The sequence below is a fragment of the Canis lupus genome, chromosome 34, assembly GCF_048164855.1.
Source record: "Canis lupus baileyi chromosome 34, mCanLup2.hap1, whole genome shotgun sequence".
NCBI classification, from domain to species: domain Eukaryota; kingdom Metazoa; phylum Chordata; class Mammalia; order Carnivora; family Canidae; genus Canis; species Canis lupus.
This window is the reverse complement of record NC_132871.1, coordinates 17,744,087-17,762,220: the sequence shown is the minus strand read 5'-3', so window position 1 is coordinate 17,762,220 and position 18,134 is coordinate 17,744,087. Positions and strand designations below refer to the sequence as shown.

General features: G+C 44.7%; 1 protein-coding gene across 10 annotated transcripts in view; it reads right to left on the bottom strand.

Moving 5' to 3' along the window:
- Window positions 1-18,134, bottom strand: part of STK39 (serine/threonine kinase 39) — a 315,389-nt gene that overhangs the window by 235,289 nt on the left and 61,966 nt on the right. Inside the window, exon 1 of one of the 10 annotated variants that reach the window (XM_072810944.1) lies at window positions 16,051-16,187. The exons of the other annotated variants lie outside the window; for them this stretch is intronic. Coding sequence (XP_072667045.1) covers window positions 16,051-16,168 — 118 coding nt within the window. The 5' untranslated portion in view covers window positions 16,169-16,187. Of the gene's footprint in view, window positions 1-16,050; window positions 16,188-18,134 lie in introns of those variants that run through there. 10 annotated transcript variants of the gene reach the window in all.

The following is an 18,134-nucleotide window of genomic DNA, read 5'->3' as shown; positions in this document are numbered from 1 at the left end:
GGATGTGTTGGTTGGTGGTGGATAATTAACAAAATAAATGGCTCTGGTCCAGCCAATGACTTCTTCCAATTCTCTCTTTACCCAACTTCCCATATGTGTTGTATCTATATCATGTGTCCAACCTCAAGCCCATAAGGCCAGTCAAGGTCACATGAGAGCCAGAAGCTGGCCAGTGTGGGAATGAACACATCTGTGAGCTCTGTAGGGACACAGCTGCCACTCTGCCTCTGCTAATGTTGCCATGTAAGATTGCCCACCTAGTATGGCAAGATTCTGATTTTTGCAGAAAAACAGAAAACTCAGAATTTTGTTTGTAATCTAATATGAAAAGATTAGCAATTACTTATTTTTAAATAAAAAGCACTGTGAGCCACATAAAAGTTGCCACAGGCTGTATTTTGCCTCCCTGTATAACTACTATTTGGCTCCAAAGTGTACCCTCCTTACGTGATGGTCCAATTTTTGAACTATTTATTAGCTTACACATAAGGCGTTGCCATTCTTCTAGATCAAAAGTGATCACATTTCCTACAATTCAACATAATATATGTACCCTCTCAGGACATGGGCCCAAACTGATTTCAGACACGCTGCCATGTTGCCATCCACCTTATCCCACTATTTCCCACAAAGAGAAAACTATCAGGGCTATTTTCCTGTCATTTGGTACGTTCTACGTGAAAAGGAACAGCACAATAAACTCTCAAGTCAAACACAAGGAGACAGGTGAGACAGGTGTTATATGCAATTTACTGTATGGATTCCCTAACAAAACAGACCCTCCTGCCAGCCCGTCTGGATAAATGGCACACAGACTGTGTGTGCACACGGGACAGGGCACAGCAAGGCCACGTGTCTTGAGGTCCCCCTGAGTGACCTGGTTTCTGTTACAACCAAGCTGGCAGAGTTATGTCCTTCTGCCTCCATCAAAAGAACCAGTCGGTGGCCCCACCTTCTGGGATTTGCTGGAGCAGAGTCAGAGCTCATACAAAATAAGTAAATGAAGATGAGGGTGAGGTAGAGAAATGGCCACTGAGCATATATGCTCACATTTCACCACCAACCTGCACAAACTCCCTTACCTGGGAGAGCCCAGCTTGTTGGAACCTTTAGAGGTCACAGAGGTCACCAAAGGAAAGCAGCACTTGTATGTAACTCAGCAAAAACCATCTGATAATGCCACAGGAAAACAAAAAGTAGCCTGGGGATCTGATCGTAAGAGAGATAGAGGGGAACCACGATGTGGAATCAAATTGAAATGAACGTCAATAAATTCACCTTGGACCTCAAGCTACATCTAAAGCAACAATTAAAAAAAAGAAAACAAACAAACATTAAAAAAAAACAAAACCCTACATTACACTTACTAAATCCAGAAGGTACACAGATTAGGATTATCTGATATAAATAAAACCAATAATGAATACTGCAGGAGTACACATAAATTCTAGGCACCTGGTTAGGGGGGACTGGTAAGTACGTGATAAGGAATTCTTAAATAACAGATTCTAATTTCCATCAAATTCAATGTGATTAATATTGAGATTTATTCCCATTTTTTGTTTTCTTAAGGATATACAGGTCAAAAAAATTGCTTTGTAAATATGATTACTTGCCAGTTTAAAAAAAAAAAAAAACTTCATTAGTCCGCAGAGCATTAGACCCCTAGAAGCTGAAACTGTGCTCTAGGATCCTAGTCCTAATGCTGACACTAACCAATGTGAAAGTTGGAGGAAACAGCTCTGTCTGTGAACATGCATTTATTTGCTAAGAATAAGAACATCCTGGGACACCTGGGTGGCTCAGCGGTTGAGCATCTGCCTTTGGTTCACGCTGCGATCCCAGGGTCCAGGATCAAGTCTCGCATGGGGCTCCCTGCGTGGAGCCTGCTTCTGCCTCTGCCTGTGTCTCTGCCTCTCTCTCTGAGTCTCTCATGAATCAATAAATAAAATCTTTAAAAAAGAAAAAAAAAAAAAGAACATCCTATATTGATGGGGCAGGAGTGTTTGACGACTAGGCCCAGGGACTGGCGAGGAATCCCGAGACGCTGCCTCTTTCTCCAACAACCCCGAGCAGGGTCAGTCATTTCCTCTCTGCTCCCAAGGACCCGCTGCAGCCTCAGTCGGGCACTTACACCAGGATCACGGAGTGGTCCTGCCCCAGCCTTACTACTCCCGGAATCAGTGTTTGCTAAGTGAATAATAAAACTCACATTAACCCATCCCCAGGGGAGGCTCCCTACACACGGGGAGGTGAAGCTGTGTTCTACGCGAGGAGCATAAGGCCCTGGCAGGCTCTGCAATCTAGAAGCAAGGAGGAAGAGCAACCTTCCTCCACATGTTCTCTCTGCCACGCTGCTGCGTGGTTTTAGGTAGGTAGTTGGTGGACGTGGCAGTGAACTTCAAGAACAGGCCTAGGGAGGCCATCTGCCTGAAGGCGTTTCTGATCTGTGGAACATCTGTTTTAATTTTACAGTCAAATGTCACAGGAAAGGTCATACTGTGGAAGGAAAGGAAGAGCTGTGTTCCACCAGAATGGGTTGGGAACCTGAGCTTTTAAAACCCGAATCCTGTGGCCACCGCTTGGCATGTAGCAGCCACGCAAAATGAGGCGGGCTGATATAGTAGGGCCTCTGATGGTTCCACCTGAGTGTAAAGCAGGGACACAAAACAATCTAACAGCATGAAGAGGTGACAGGAGCCATCGGCCGCCCTCTGAATCCATCGCAGGAACCACTGCGTCAGGCCCTGGGCTGCAGGAGGCACATGTTCCTACAGAGCAAATTTTGAATTTGATATTTATTTAAAGGTCGAATTCAAGGCCTTGCCCCCTCGCAAACTCCAAACCCATGACCTGGCAGGACTGAAAAACTTCCTGTTCTGCTCCGAGGGGGGCAGTTCAATCCCTCCCAGCAAAACCCACTCGTTCTGCTGATTAAATCAACCAAACAGAAGCCAACATTCCACAGAGGAATGTCCATTGCTATTCATAGAGATAAACAGATACACCCACTGGTGAAGGCCAAAAGACACAAGTGTCCTGGTTCTAGCAGGGTGTTCTAACATGGTGCCTCCCGCTCTTCACCACCCCAACCTTAAGCCACCCTGGGAAAGGCCGCAGATACAAGAAGGAGAGCCTGTCTCTACCCCGAGGTCCGTTCCCATTCATCCCATCTCATGCCACATGCATATTACCTCTGTATGATTAAGAAAAAGGCATCCCTCCGAATGGACAGGAACCCGGATGTGGGAAGCCTGACAAGGGGATGACGCATGACTGGGGGGAAAGCACCTTTCTCCCCATTAACTGCATCACAGCTCACTGGGCTGCACGAGGGCTGGCTGGTCAGCCTCTAGGGGAAACGTACAGCCTCGGTGCAACCAACATTAGCATACCCAAAGCACCCCTCCTGTAAAAACCAAAATAAGTTTGCTTCCAAGCCCCGGGACAACAACCACAGACCTAAGAAACAGCCCCAGGAGAAGGCCCTGGATTGGGGTAGATTTTCTCAAAGTCTCTGAGACAGAGTACCTACATCAGAAACACCTACAGTGTCTGTTTCAAAAACAGATTCTTGGGCCCATATCCAACCTACTGAATCAGAATTACTAAAACTGGAGGCCTGATGTGTGGTTGCTTGTTGGTTTTTTAGAGAGAGAGAGAGAGAGAGAATGCACATGAGCACAAGCAGACGGGAAGGGCAGAGAGAGAGAATCTTAAGCAGGCTCCACACTCAGCTCGGAGCCCAACATGGGGCTCAGTCTCACGACCCTGAGGATCATGACCTGAGCCAAAATGAAGAGCCGGATGCTCATCCGACTGGACGGATCACCCAACTGAACGACTCAGGCACCCCACCGATACTGTGTAGTTTTAACAGGCCTCCCCAGTGATTCCCCCTATACTCTCAAGTTTGAAAACCACAGTCTCTGAGTGTCAGCTTGCCTCTCCCTTCCCCTGCCAGGACACAGGAAGATTTATCAGTTAGGGGCTAGTTGGGAAAATCAAAACAACACTAGGTACCACAACAGGTATTATTTGATATAGAGAAGCAGTTCAGTAGGTGTCAGAGAGCTGAAAAGGTTGAGCAATAGGGTGAAACTGTGGGAGCAGCTCCCACCCCTGGGGCAGGGGCAGGGGAATCAAAGGGAGGAGCTGGGGTTATGGGAACCCAACGGCAGAAAGGAGACCCACAGATCTGGGAGCAGACCTCTTGAGGAGCAGGTGCTGGCACCTCGGGACCCTCCGTGAGGGCCCACGTGGGGCTGGGACTCAACCTCATGAGGATGGCCAGCGATGGACTCTCTGAGGGGTGCCAGGAGTAGCAAGGAGCTGGAGACAGGAACCAACGGCTGCTAGCAGAGTGAAAGACCCTTTCTGGAATGAGGCTGAAAAGCACAGCAAGCAAATGGAGCGAATCATGTCCTTTCTGCCTCCTCCAGCCCCCCAGAAGCCCTCTAGCAGCCCCATCAGCAGAGTTTAACAGGGAAGCAGCAGGCAGAGGAGGAACGTGGTTTGCCGAGCAACAGCCCAAAACACAAGGCAGTCTAGAAAGGTTTATCTGGTGCCTCGAGACAACCACTTAATAAAGAGCCAAGGGAGCGTGATGTCCATCAGCTCTAACAAGAGGTTGCTGTCTATCCCAAGCTCCACCTAGCGAGGGCCGGCCTAGCTCTTTTCATTCTCCTTCACTCTGTTTTCTCTTTTTTTTTTCTTCACTCTATTTTCAAACACAAGTTCCTAAAATGGCCCCTTTTAATATCTAACACTCCCAAAATGTTTATTCTGCACGTGCAACCCCAGTCCAGCCCCATTCGACTTCCTTTTGGCCACGTAGTAGTTATGAGTGGGGGGTCTAGGGCCAGACAGCCCTCCTAGCAATGCGACCTTGGGCAGGTTGCTTTGCACCTCGATGCCTTGGTTTCCTTAATTATAAAAAGGAAATGGCAATTGTAGCTACCTCACCGGATGGCTGTAAATATTACATAATACACACAAATACAGCAATACAAAGGAGCATGCCAGGCACATAAGTGGTTAACTATGTTCTGACTTTATTATCAACAGTATGATTATCCCAGACACCTGGGCAAAAACTAGAACTAGGTCTACTAGAAGTTTCTTTAAAAAAAAAAATGCTTTTTTTATCCTTCTCCCCTGGGATCACCTCTGCTCCCACACAGCCCCACTTCTTAGTTCCCGTGAAGTCCACCTCTTCCAACCCTACTCCCGGGGGACCAGCACTGACAGCTAATTTTTATACGACAATGACTGGGTGTCCAGAAAAGTATGCAGGGAAATGATCCCTTGTTCAAGTATGCAGGGAAATGATCCCACTTCTCTGGTAATTATCCTCGGCTACCACATCCATGAAGCAGCAGGTAACTAAAACAATCCCCCTAAAACAATTCCCCTAGCTCAAGGACAGAGGGGGGAAATGTCCACTGGTGGTCATGCCAGCCACCTCCCCCCCACATCTCCCCCTGATTTGACTTTGCTCACGATCCCAGTGCTGCCTATCTGGTCCCCCCTGGCAACCTGAGGTTCTCCCACGTAACACCTCTACAACAAGGGGTAAGGGACAACCTAAAGGGTAGAGGTCTTCCTGCCCCTCTCTTTTGACACACTCTCACCCAGTAACAGGGCGGTGAAGCCCCAGGCTGGAAGGACAGCCGAAAAGTCAAGGTGCAAGGGAGAGCCACTTACAGGAACACAAAGGTCCAGTGCGGTGGAAAGCAGCACCTCGGCGATCTGAATGGGCCCAGAGCACAGCTGAGTCAGAAAGACGACGACGAAGCCACCACAAAGGACCCTCCTCGCCACTAGGGCCCTGATGGAAGCGGCAGCATGCTGTGGATCCCTGCCTCCACCAGCCCCACCTCGTGGGGCCCTCATGGAAGCACCTGCCAGACCTCACGGTGCCCTCAGCGGGGAGCCTGCAAGACATCAGAACTCTCCCTCCCGTGGCCTTGAGGCTGGGGCCCAAATGTTAGAGGACTACATAGGAATTGGAAACAAGTGCAGATAGTGCAGTGGGTCACCAGGGTATCACATGGATACGCAGATGATGACTCAGTAGGTGTGGGGTCAGGGCTCCCTGGTCCATGGACCACACTTTGAATTGCTAGAGGATGGGGAGGGAGCTGACCCAAGTCGCCCACAGAGGTTCCAGGTGCCCACCTCCTAACAAAGGAGTAGAAAGTTCAGAAACCTCTTGACCCACCTCCTCGTTCCCGATGGCTGACTGGGGAGGGTGGCCTGAGCCATGGAAAGCAGATGCCTGGGGAGCCTGGGATAAGAGGCGCCAACCAGCCTGGGGAAGGGGTTCCCTGGCCTGCAGGAGTCCAGAGGCAGCAACTCCCTCTACAGGAAACCACATTTAGTAATTTTATGTGCATTTAGTTCTTCAAAAATGAAGATTCAACACTCTTCCCCTTAATGTTTATTATTGGATTTTTCAGGTACATTTTCAGAAACTGGCTACAAATGAAAGATGAGGCCAACTCTGCTTTCCTGCCTCAGGAGACAGAGTGTAATTTAACGTCAAAATTATTTCCAGCAACTATGGCTTAAATTAACTTGGGCTCCAATTACCTGGAAATGTATTCCATTAATCCAGAAAACATGATTCCTCAAATATTATAGGTAACTAAGGGTACACACAGCAAACAAAAGTGACCACCAGATCACCGTAAACACTTTTATTCAACACACATTAAACAATTCAACTTTATAACAACAATACTGTGTCGAAATTCAACATACACAGATTACCTCGTACAGCATTTCAAGAAAAAGAATTATTACGAATAGTAATTTTGTTCACTGAAACCCCTTTCCCGTAGCGTGAGGCCTAGCTCCCCAGATCTGTGAGCCCCGCCTCTACCTGGAAGCAGACGTGTATTCTACGGAGGGCTGCGAGGAGTTGCAACGTGACGTGGAGTCACTCATTTATTACTTCTTTTTAATTTTATTTTTATTTTTTATTATTTTTTCTTCTTTTTTAAATAGCTAGGCTGATTTGATTGCCAAGTACTTGTTAAAGCAATCTTTTAAGAGAGAAACTCCTTTATCTCCTCTGTTTCATTTACTGACCAAATGATAAAGGCGTTTAGGTTTATGTATTCGCTGTCCAGTTGCCGGTTAACCAATGCTTCTACCTTCAATTCTAAGCTTCCAGAAGGCAGTGACCTACACTCTCGGTGTACTGTGTTCACTGCCAAGATGACCCCTCCTGCACATAATTCAATAAAAACCTGTCTGTCGGCCAGGCCCCCAGGTCTAGGCTCCCAGCGGTTACCCCACTTCCTATACTGTATGGACCAAAATCCTGAAAATGCCCGGGTTTCGGATTCAGTCTTCTCATGTGTCGACCAGTTCCACTTTGTTACTCTTCAGCCACTCCAATCCCAGTCAGGAGACCAAGATGGATAGCTAAGATTAATGGGGACGGAGTGGGAAGAAGAACCAAAGCACATGATCTACTATGCATAATAACTGTTAACAATGCCTTCAACACAGGACAATAGCATCTCAAAGTTGAAAAATAACCCTTCAATTTACAGTTCAATCATATGACTAAGACTCTAAGTTTGTTTATTGTTTCCAAAGACTTTATTGAGCCACTAAGAATGTACCAGGCACTACTTAAGGTGCTGGGAAGGAGGCAGAGAGCAAAAAAGTACGTGCCCTCCAAGAGTTTACATTTTATTTTATTTTATTTTTTTTGAGTTTACAATTTTAATTGGGATATCAGGCATAGATTCTTTAAAATCTTTAAAAATCATGAGTAAGAATTTGATTTTGTGGTAAGTGTTATGGCAAAATAAAGCAAATATTTTCTCATTTTGTGGTAAGATAACTTAAGCTATGATGGTCAGGGTGGCCTCTCTGAAGTGGTGACATCTGGGCTGATGAGAAGGAGCCACAAAAGATCTGTGTGGTAGAACATACTAAGAAAAGATGCAGCATATGCAAAGGGCCTGAGGCAGAAATGAGCTTGGAGAGCTTGAGGGAGAGACAAAGGTAGTGTGGTTGGAGCTTGCTGACAGAAAGGGTAGGTGGGGAAAGAGACAGTCAGACAGGCAGACAGAGAGCGAGCCCTGTTGGTCAAAATAAGTGCTTTGGAGAATTCTGACAAGAACTACTGATATATTTTAAACTGCTCGTTCCAGCTGCTCTGTGGACATAAGGTTATACTGTGAAGCAAGAGCAAATGCAGTGTGACTGGCCAGGGAGTTGCCAGAGATGGGCAGGCACAAATTAGTGATGGCCAAAGCCAGAGTGACGGAAGAGAGGAGAGAGGAGAGTGGCTGGATTAGGGATGTATTTGGAGGTAGAGCCACAGGATTTGCTGATTGACTGGATGTTAACTAGAGGGGGAGGGGGGCCATTTAGGTGATAAAACTAAATGCATGATCGCCTCCACTATAATCATCAGTGTATTTTATAATAAATAGGCTTGATTCCTTCTTCACCTTCACCCTTTCTAAAACTGCACCAGAGGTATCCCTCCACCAGAGCACGTGCTGCTCACCCAACCCCCACCCCAATCCCCGCCGACAATTTAAAAAAAGCCTGAGCTACCATGTATTTGTTCAGCCAATCTCCCAGGTCAGGAACAGAGGGGTGAGGATGCAGGGGAAGAAGACGTGGAAACCAGGCTGCTGCCCGCGCCCCAAGAGCAGGGTGGGTGCTTCGGCACATTCGAGAGATGTTCTCAGGGAAGAAAGAAGTGTTCAGTCATTCCCTACAAATGAGTGTTTGTGTGCACTGCCTTCTAAGAAGAAACAGGTTTTAAAACCAAAAACAGAAATATAAATATTTGGTATTTTGGAGGCTTTTTTTTTTCCTGTTCATCCCACTCTTTTTCTTTTGGAGGCTCAAAAGAACTAATTAACCAGGCCAATGAAAGCTTTTTTTCCCCTTAAAATTAAACCATGCTAAATAGCAATGGCAAAGAGTACTCTGAATAAATTTTTTAAAATCCCATTACCCAAACACAACTATTTTCATGACCGCATAATACACTCTAATCCTTACTCATACACACACACACACACACACACACAATCACATAGTTTAGTCACAATAATTATGGCTCCATGTTCTGCTGTTTGCATTGTGAATTAGACTATAAACATTTTTCATGTTTGTAATTGAATCAGTTGCAACACAACACCCCTCCACGTTATTGAGCCATAAACTCTCGCCTTTAACCTAAGATTAGACATCTGAATCCTCCTTTCTCTTGGTTTTGTATAATAATTTCCAAGGGATAACCCACCTTTGGGTGCAAATAAAAGCCAAAACAATGCCAAATGCAAAAGCTTCAAGACTCTGATTAAAGTCACTATATTTGGTCACTCATTAAATTGCTTATAAAATCATTTATCTGTCAATGATTTGCCAAACCAAGTGAGTAAAAAGAAATCCATCAATTTCATTCAGGGATTATTTACCTAGGATACCAGAATAAGTCACAAAGCAGAACAGGAAATCGGCTGAACCTGCACCAGAGAGCGTGTACTGATTTTTTTATTGAGTGAACGGAATACGGACTCGGAGGACCGTCACCTTCTCTGCGCTGTGATTCTGCCGAAGTCTCAGTCTTCATCCAGTAAGAGTCCACAGGTGAAACACTGCAGGAGACGACTCTGAATGCTTTAAGTACAGTTCTACGCTGACAGAGTTCACTGTATTTAGACACGTGTGGGTAATTTAGAACCACATAAATATGTAACACCAATAAATGTCATAGAGAAAATACCATCCTGTACCCTAAAGGTGTCTTTCCTTTAAGGCTTCCTAATCCCTCAAGGCATGGCCACAAAGTGTCATATGCTCTGCAATTGCCACTTTCCCAGCTGTCCTCCGGATTCTTCACCTCGGCATTGTATTTTAGGCAACGCTAAAAGTAGCAGAGGGGCAGAGGGGCAAGGGGAGCTTTCAGGGGCTTTAGCTTCAGAAGGTATTTCATACATCCCTTGATACCCTGACACTTGAAGGGTTACGCTTGCAGCAGCCACGAGGCCGACACCACTGAAGTTTGCTCTCGGCTTTAAAGGGAAGCCACCAGCAGCCTCTCTGTGAAGATTCTCAAATGCCTTGGACACCAGAATGTCGCCTTTTCCATGTATTTTACACACTGTCCTCAACTTGTGAGTCCCCATCATTTCAGGGGAACGTGTGCAGGAGAACAGGAGATGGCTATCCACAGGTCCCATCAGGAACCCCTTAACTCCATCCGGGAAAACTAAGGAAGTTGTTCAGTTTTGCAAACGGTTTCATTTTTCAAAGGCACTGGTGAAAAGGCACCCCTTTAAGGAATTCTATGACGATTCCCTGTACTTTAACATCGTGTCAAGGAAGACTTTCACATCTTCTGCCAAGACGTACACTGAACAAAAACTCCGATAGGACATCCAAATTCTTTGGACAGCTGGTATCCGGCCATATCCAGTATTGCTTGAAAAAATTAAGCTGTCAGCAGGGTCTTGGAAACGTTTGGGCTGTGAGAGTATGTGGCTGTCATATTATGTTTCACGATAGTATCTGACCTGCATTACGATTCCTCATATTCTCCAGCAAGAAGCAAAACGAGCAAAAAGGGCCAATGAAATAATGTTTTATTTCCATTCACCTCAGTTTCTCTCTTGATCGTTAAAGTTAACACTCCCCTGGCTTTTTTTAAATCTGTGTATCAAAAATTCTATAGCATAATATTTAAGAAGTGGTTAAATACAAAAACAAACAAACAAAAAAAAAACAATCCATGGAAATATTAAATGCTATGCCACTGGTCTCAGAGCTCAGCACACTCTAAATCTACAGGACATGACCATACCCAACTACCATCTACCCTCAACCCTGAAACAAATGTATTTAAAGGATACCACGAGTTAAAATTGGAATTAAAGGGACGCCTGGGTGGCTCAGTGGTTGAGCATCTGCCTTCAGTTCAGCTTGTGATCCCGGGGTCCTGGGATCGAGTCCCACATCGGGCTCCCCATAGGGGGCGTGCTTCTCCCTCTGCCTGTGTCTCTGCCTCTCTCTGGGTCTCTCATGAGTAAATAAAATAAATAAAAAATAAATAAAGTTGGAATTAAAGAAACCCCATTCACTTAAGAAAAGTCTTTCTTTCTCATCTTCTATCACCATTTAAGCAGTACACATTCACCTTTTATTTTTGCACCAGCTTATAAGTAATCATATTTTCCCTACTTGGTTTCATGATGATGAAGTCCACAGAAACGTCTACCTGCTGTGGGCTCGAGGACCCAACGTTATGGGACAGAACAATGACATCCTGCTGCTCAGGAGACCAGGACGTACCAACTAGCATCTTATCCGTGGGACTGAGATCAGCCCAGGACAACCTGACTCTTTGGTCTGCACACTTTTGATGTAAGATTCACATTCAGTTTCAAACTCAATAAATTCATGTGACAGGACTTTAAAGAGTTGGTTTGGCGGCGAGGGGGAAGGAGAGATGCCAACAAGGAGTTAAAACTTTAAAGGCGCGTCTCACATGGTTTACATTTTCCAAGGACACTCCCCAGTCGACTTTTAATTTTTACCTCACACTTTCATTTATTAAGTAAATGACGGAAATTCCTTCCGAGATTTTCTTTTTAAATATTTTGGATTCGCAGCCACCCGCAGAGGCCAGGCCTCAGGCTGGCAGCAGGACACTGCCCAGTGGGAAGGCGCGGGTGACGCACACCCAGCACGGAGGGCTTTCTCTGCAGACACACGCAGCCCAGGAGAAGCACCGAGATGTATCCCTGGGCAAACCAGGGATGTTTATTTGGTCCTTCTGTCAAGAAATTACAAACACTCATTTCAGGACTTAGCAAGCTCTGGTCACCACAGGCCCACTCAGGGACCAGTGAGCCAGCCTCCCACCCTCCAACCTTTTAAAGAGTTGTAGGAAGAGACTCCTTAAAATACTAGTACAGGGACTATTCTAGGTTACCAGGCACAATTCAGTGAAAAAAGAGAGAAACCAGAATAATTTGCAAGTGGACCGAATCTGGTCGATTCTATCTCGTTCCTAAAGGAATGCAGTTTGAAGGTGGGAGAAAACCCATCCACCTTACACTTCTTTTTCCCCAAAGCTGCCTAAAACCCTCATTGAGAATATACACCACCTATCCTCCAACCTGCCCCTCTCACCCCCCCAGATCACAAGTCTAGCAGCCAATGAACAAAGAGATTTTCCCAGCCTGGGTTCCTGAATTGGTTCCCAAAAGACTTAGGACTGAATCAAAACAATCTTCAAGGAGACCATCCAATAAAAAGATATTTCTAGTTGCCATTAAAGCAAGAACAAAGAACAGTTTTGTCCTGCTTCAAAGAGCTCTAACAGATTACCCTCTACCAATGGCCCCAGAGAACAGAAAAGAGCCTGAGAAGGGCTTCCCGGGAAGACAGAGGGCCCTCCTCGGTGCTCGCCCAGCAGCACACAGCCAGGATCCAGCCCTGTCCACCTGCAAACCCCCTGTATCAGAACCAGCTGAGTTACTGTGAATAAGAAAAATGCTGGGATTTGGTCAAACTTCCCAAATGGAATCTCTGGGGGTGCAGCCTGAGGACCCACATTCTTCAACAGGCTCCCCGGGAACTCTTCTGCAAAATCAAGTCTGAAAACCACCAACAAACTCAAAACTAACCTCTGCAGATCTCCCAAAGTTCTGACTCTCTTCTCCAACACAGACCATGGGCAGAGTAAATTAAATCACCACGTCCCTCCACTGACTCACAAACACTAATGATCATTCATATATAGTCCCCTTCACTTTTACTCTGAATAACCCTAGGAAGTATTTCACTCCCATTTTCTGCCTGAGGAAACAAAGACTTGGGTCAAACTCCCTAAGTAGCAGAGTAAAGATTTGCATCCAGGTCTCTTCTGAAGTGGAAATGTTTTCCTTCCATGTGACTCTCTCTGATAAGCGGGGGAAGTAACTAACCATTTTCTTGTTCTCCTACTGGTCATTTACATAGTCAGTCACGATGCGTCCCCCCCAAATTCCACTCCAAAGATAACCACATCCATCATATGCAGCAGCTTCCAAACTGCTAGAACGTTCTCTCTGAATCGGGTTACTACAATTTAACAGACTCATAAAAAATTTTGGAAAACATCTGGAGAGGGATCCCTGGGTGGCGCAGCGGTTTGGCGCCTGCCTTTGGCCCAGGGCGCGATCCTGGAGACCCGGGATCGAATCCCACATCGGGCTCCCGGTGCATGGAGCCTGCTTCTCCCTCTGCCTATGTCTCTGCCCCTCTCTCTCTCTCTCTCTCTCTGTGACTATCATAAATAAATAAAAAAAATTTTAAAAAAAAGATTAAAAAAGAAAACATCTGGAGAGATTAAAAAGAGAGAAACGAGGCCATAAGACAATTTTAACAGCTGAGATTAGGCTGGGAGAATAAGAACATATGCAGAAGATGGTGAGTACACACTTTCATCTCCACTTCAGAGCAACTAAGTGAAGCATAAGGGACAAGTTAGATGAGCAATGAACTTTCTGATGGAGAACATTATAATAATGGCATGAAGGTCAGATAATGCCATGGATGGGAAGATTTAAAAAAAGAATCTATCAAAAAAAAAAAAAAAAAGAATCTATCTATCTAGGGCAGGGTTTTTCAAACTTTGGACATTGAACATCCCAGAGGATACAGGAAGAGAAGGCCAAAATCTCCCTCATTTGACAACCATAGCTCTAAAGAGTCAGAAGGTTTCTGCCTACAAGAGGGAAGAAAGCCAAGTGAGGTGGGGAAGAAACCAGATGTCCTTTCCAAGTATCAAGGTCGTGGCCAACCCAGTCATTGACAAGTGAAACTGAGGGAAAAATCGAGGAACCCAGATTACCCAGAAACCGGATGATCCACTGCCCTCTTTCAGGAAAACAACAAAAAGGAAGAAATGGAGATAAAAGAACGGAAGAGGAATCACTTTGTCTTACGGGGCCCAGTTATGTAAAACCAGGGCTCCACAGACCTCAGTTCCTAGGACGGCCTTCTAGTCGAGGTTGGGTTTACGAGAAAGGACATGTCACAGCCGTCACCAATGTCAGAGCTGAGGCCTCTTATCGTTTTAAATGGTGTTGACGTGACACCGAGACTGAACACTCTGGAATGTGAAACATGGGAAGAGAAAAAGAAGGGAGAACACAGAGCCTTCTCTCTCTTCGAGGCCCACAGCCACTTGAAACCAAAGAAAAGGTTATAAGATTCGGAGAATCAATGTGTGTTCTTGAAATGCTTGTGAAAGGCACCGCGTGCTTGCACAGCCGAACAACTACAGGAATTCCAGGAGGTCTAACAGGGACAGGCGACTTGTCAATCGGCAAGTACACAAGGTGCTACAACAGAACCCTACAGAAAGCCAAGGTCACCACACCAGGCCTTGCACCGTGGGGCATACAGCTTAAGGCAACTTTATAAGTGGGCGCTGAAAACATGCCAACGAGAGGTGTGGTCTGTGCCTGCCAAGGTTGTCCCATGCTGGCCCCTCAACATTTCACCACCATCACCAAAACGAAAGAAAGAATCTGTCACTCAAATAGGAAGGCCAGGTAAACCGACAGGAAATCTATCCAGAGCAGAAACGAGTGCGACCCAATCTCCCACCCAGGGAATCCGAGGTGGAAGATGCATGGAAAGCAGGATCCTGGGTCTAGAGGGCAGCTGGGCGTCTGGGAGTCCACCACCACCTGGAGGCCAGCAGTGCTTCTCCTACCAGCAGGGTCACTCCACCATTCACTATTCACCAAGCACAAGAGCGTTCAGGTCAACAAGAGAGAAATGCTAGTCCCCATACTTAAATCTGATTAGACATAAAAGCAGTTGAGAGAGAAGGAGATCATTCTTCCTGGTTCTTTATTTGCCACTTCAGATGCTAATGATGCATACATGCTTTGCTCCAAGGCAAAATTTAAATCCCTGGATGTCCTTTCTCACTACATCCAACAAATTTCTTTGGCAAGTTTTCTAGGCTTTCCTTTGTGTGTGCTCAGGAAATACAAATTCTTTGAATAATGGTGTAAACCAAACATAATTAAGCAATATGCTACACGGAAGTTTACTTTGAAATGCATGGAAAAAGCACTAATATGGATTGATGGGTGGACAGAGGAGGTGGACAGATGGAAGAGTGATAAAGCAAGTATGGTAAAGCATTAATGGTGGATTATAGGTGATGGATTTGTGAGTATTCACTGTAAATTTTTCTAACTTTGCTGCATGTTTGAAAATTTTTCATAAGAAAATACTGAAAGCAATTTTTAAGATATATGTATTTCTAAGAGAGAGAGAAACAGACAGCATGCATGTATGTGCCAGGAGTAGGGGCAGAGAAAGAGAGGGTCTTAAACAGACTCCCACGCTGAGCATGGAGCCAGCCCTACCTGGGGCTCAGTCCCATGACCCTGAGATCACAACCCGAACTGACACCAAGAGTCAGATGCCCAGCTGACACCACCACCCAGGCATCCCTTGAAAGCTATTCTTACATAAACCTGCAGCATTTATCTTGGAAGAATATGTAATGACGGGGAAAATCAATAATATATTTAATAGAAATAACAGATTATAAAACATCATGTACAATATAATACCACTTTTGTGAATATATAGCAAACACCAAAATACTATTTTCTCTTTTGGAGATGGAATTATGGGTGACTTTTCTTTGCTTCTTGTGCTCTTCCTACATTTTCCAATTTTTCTTCAATGAGCATGTATCATGTTACAATTAAAGGAATTACTTGGTAATATTAAAGTTTAAAAAAAACAACATCTCTAAAGCCAAATTTAAATTACTTACTATTGAGAATTATATAGATGGTAAGTTTTGTTACAGTGGGGTTTTTTTTTGTATATACAGGTTCACTTCCCACAGTAGCAGATTTTGGAAAAGCAACTCAGCAGAAGACAATCCTGCTCTTGACAATGAAGACAACAGGGAAATGGGTTTTAGCACTCAGTTCCTTTCAAGCACATTTTCAAGTCAAAGCTCCCAATTCGAATAAATCCTACCTGCCCTATAACATCCATCTGGTTTACCACCAACGCAAAGCGCACTCCCTGACAGCAATGTTCTCATGAGGGCCTCCTTCAGTCTCCAGAAAAGTCCACAGCTGGCACATCTACCCATGTTTCTTTGTCCAGGGCACACTTCCTGATGAGTTAAGTGTTGTAGCAGAAATGAGATCAAGACTTGCTGCTGGGCCGACTCTGAACAAACCACATGACCCCTAACTCTAAAACGAGAGTACTTGTCTCACATACTGAAGTCTCTCTGCATTCTTTAACATTTTACAGTGTTACAGATCTATGGAACAGACACCTCACATTCCACTCAGTTCTACAAGAGAATAAAGGAATCAAAAAAACAAGAGTTTTCTCAAGGATATATTTGAGGATCCAACGTTCAAAGACAGTGATCAATCCAAGGTGGGTATGGAGGGAAGAGAGAATTCACACACATCTCCAAGCTTCTCATGATGCCGTTCCAAGGGAATGGAAACACCAACTCCATTAACATGAATTGGCATCCACAATATGAGCATAACCCTAAGTAAATCCACTGACTTTATCAGATTCCAACTTCCGGAGAGACTCATTTAATACCCTTTTACCTTACCCGGTACAACTTCCTATATGCAAAACCAGTCAGAAAGCTGTGAGCCTTGCAAGCAGCTGAGCACAGGAAGTGAAAGCCACCTGCTCGGCTATATAAATGACCGAGGTTGGATTAAGCATTCCTCTTAGTACTCACGAACTGCTACTGGTAATCTTTTATGCCATTTGCATTGCTTTCATTATTTCTTTAATTTTCTTTGTTGTTATTGCATTAAAATTTCAATTACGGGGATCCCTGGGTGGCTCAGTGGTTTGGCGCCTGCCTTTGGCCCAGAGTGCGATCCTGGGGTCCCGGGATCGAGTCCTGCGCCAGGCTCCTGACATGGAGCCTGCTTCTCCTTCTGCCTGTGTCTCTGCCTCTCTCTCTATCATGAATAAATAAATAAATCTTTAAAAAAAAATTCTCAATTACATAAACAGTGAGAATCATCTATATATCCTAACTGGGGAAGTTACTGAGTACCATTTCAAGAGTACTTATAGTTTCCAATGTAGGAGAATTCACCCAAATAGGTGGACTATTTTATAAACACATTAGAGCCCTCTCTTCTTACATCTCATTTTTACTCAATTTAACCCTTAATTAAGCACCTATTACTTGCCTATTACACAGTGAAGCAAGGCAGCAGACACAGCAATGAGTGAAGAATACCTACTGTCCTGGGGGATGTTGAGTCTCAGTACATACATATATGTACACACACACACACACACACACACACACACACACAAATAATACAAATGCCAACAGAGATCAAAAGTGCTTTGGCAGCTCAGGGGAGTGTAGACAGTCCCCAACTTACGACGGTTCTGCTTAACCATTTTTCAACATTACAATGGTGTAAAAGCAGTATGCATTCAGGAGAATCCATACTTTGAATTCTAAATTTGGATCTTTTCCAGAGCTAGGGTTATGTAGCAGGATACTCTCTCATGATGCTGGGCAGTGGCAGCTGCAGCTCCTGGCAGCCAAGCCATCATGAGAGGAAACAACCAATACACTCACACCCATTCTGTGCTTCACTGTACAGTATTCAGTAAATTACAGGAGATGTTTAACACTTTGTTATAAATAGGCTTTGTTTTGATCTTGCCCAACTATAGGCTATTGTGTGCATTTTGAACACATTTGAGGTAGGGTAGGCTAAGCTATGGTGTTTGGTAGGTTAGGTGTATTAAGTGCATTTTCAGCTTGCAGTATTTTCAATTTATGGTAGGTTTATTGGGATGTAACCCCGTCATAAATTGAGAAAGATCTGTAAATTGTATCCACTGCTTGGTGAAATAAAGAAAAAGTCTTTGTGAAAGAATTATTTTAAATAATTGCCTTGAAATGTGGGAAATGTCAATAATACTGAACATTTATGGAGCAATTAAAATGCACCAGGTGCTGCAGTATTTTGCATACATGACTAAACACTAAGAATCTCAGGAGGCAGCAATGTAGCTACATGTTTCAGATAAGGTCACTGAGACTT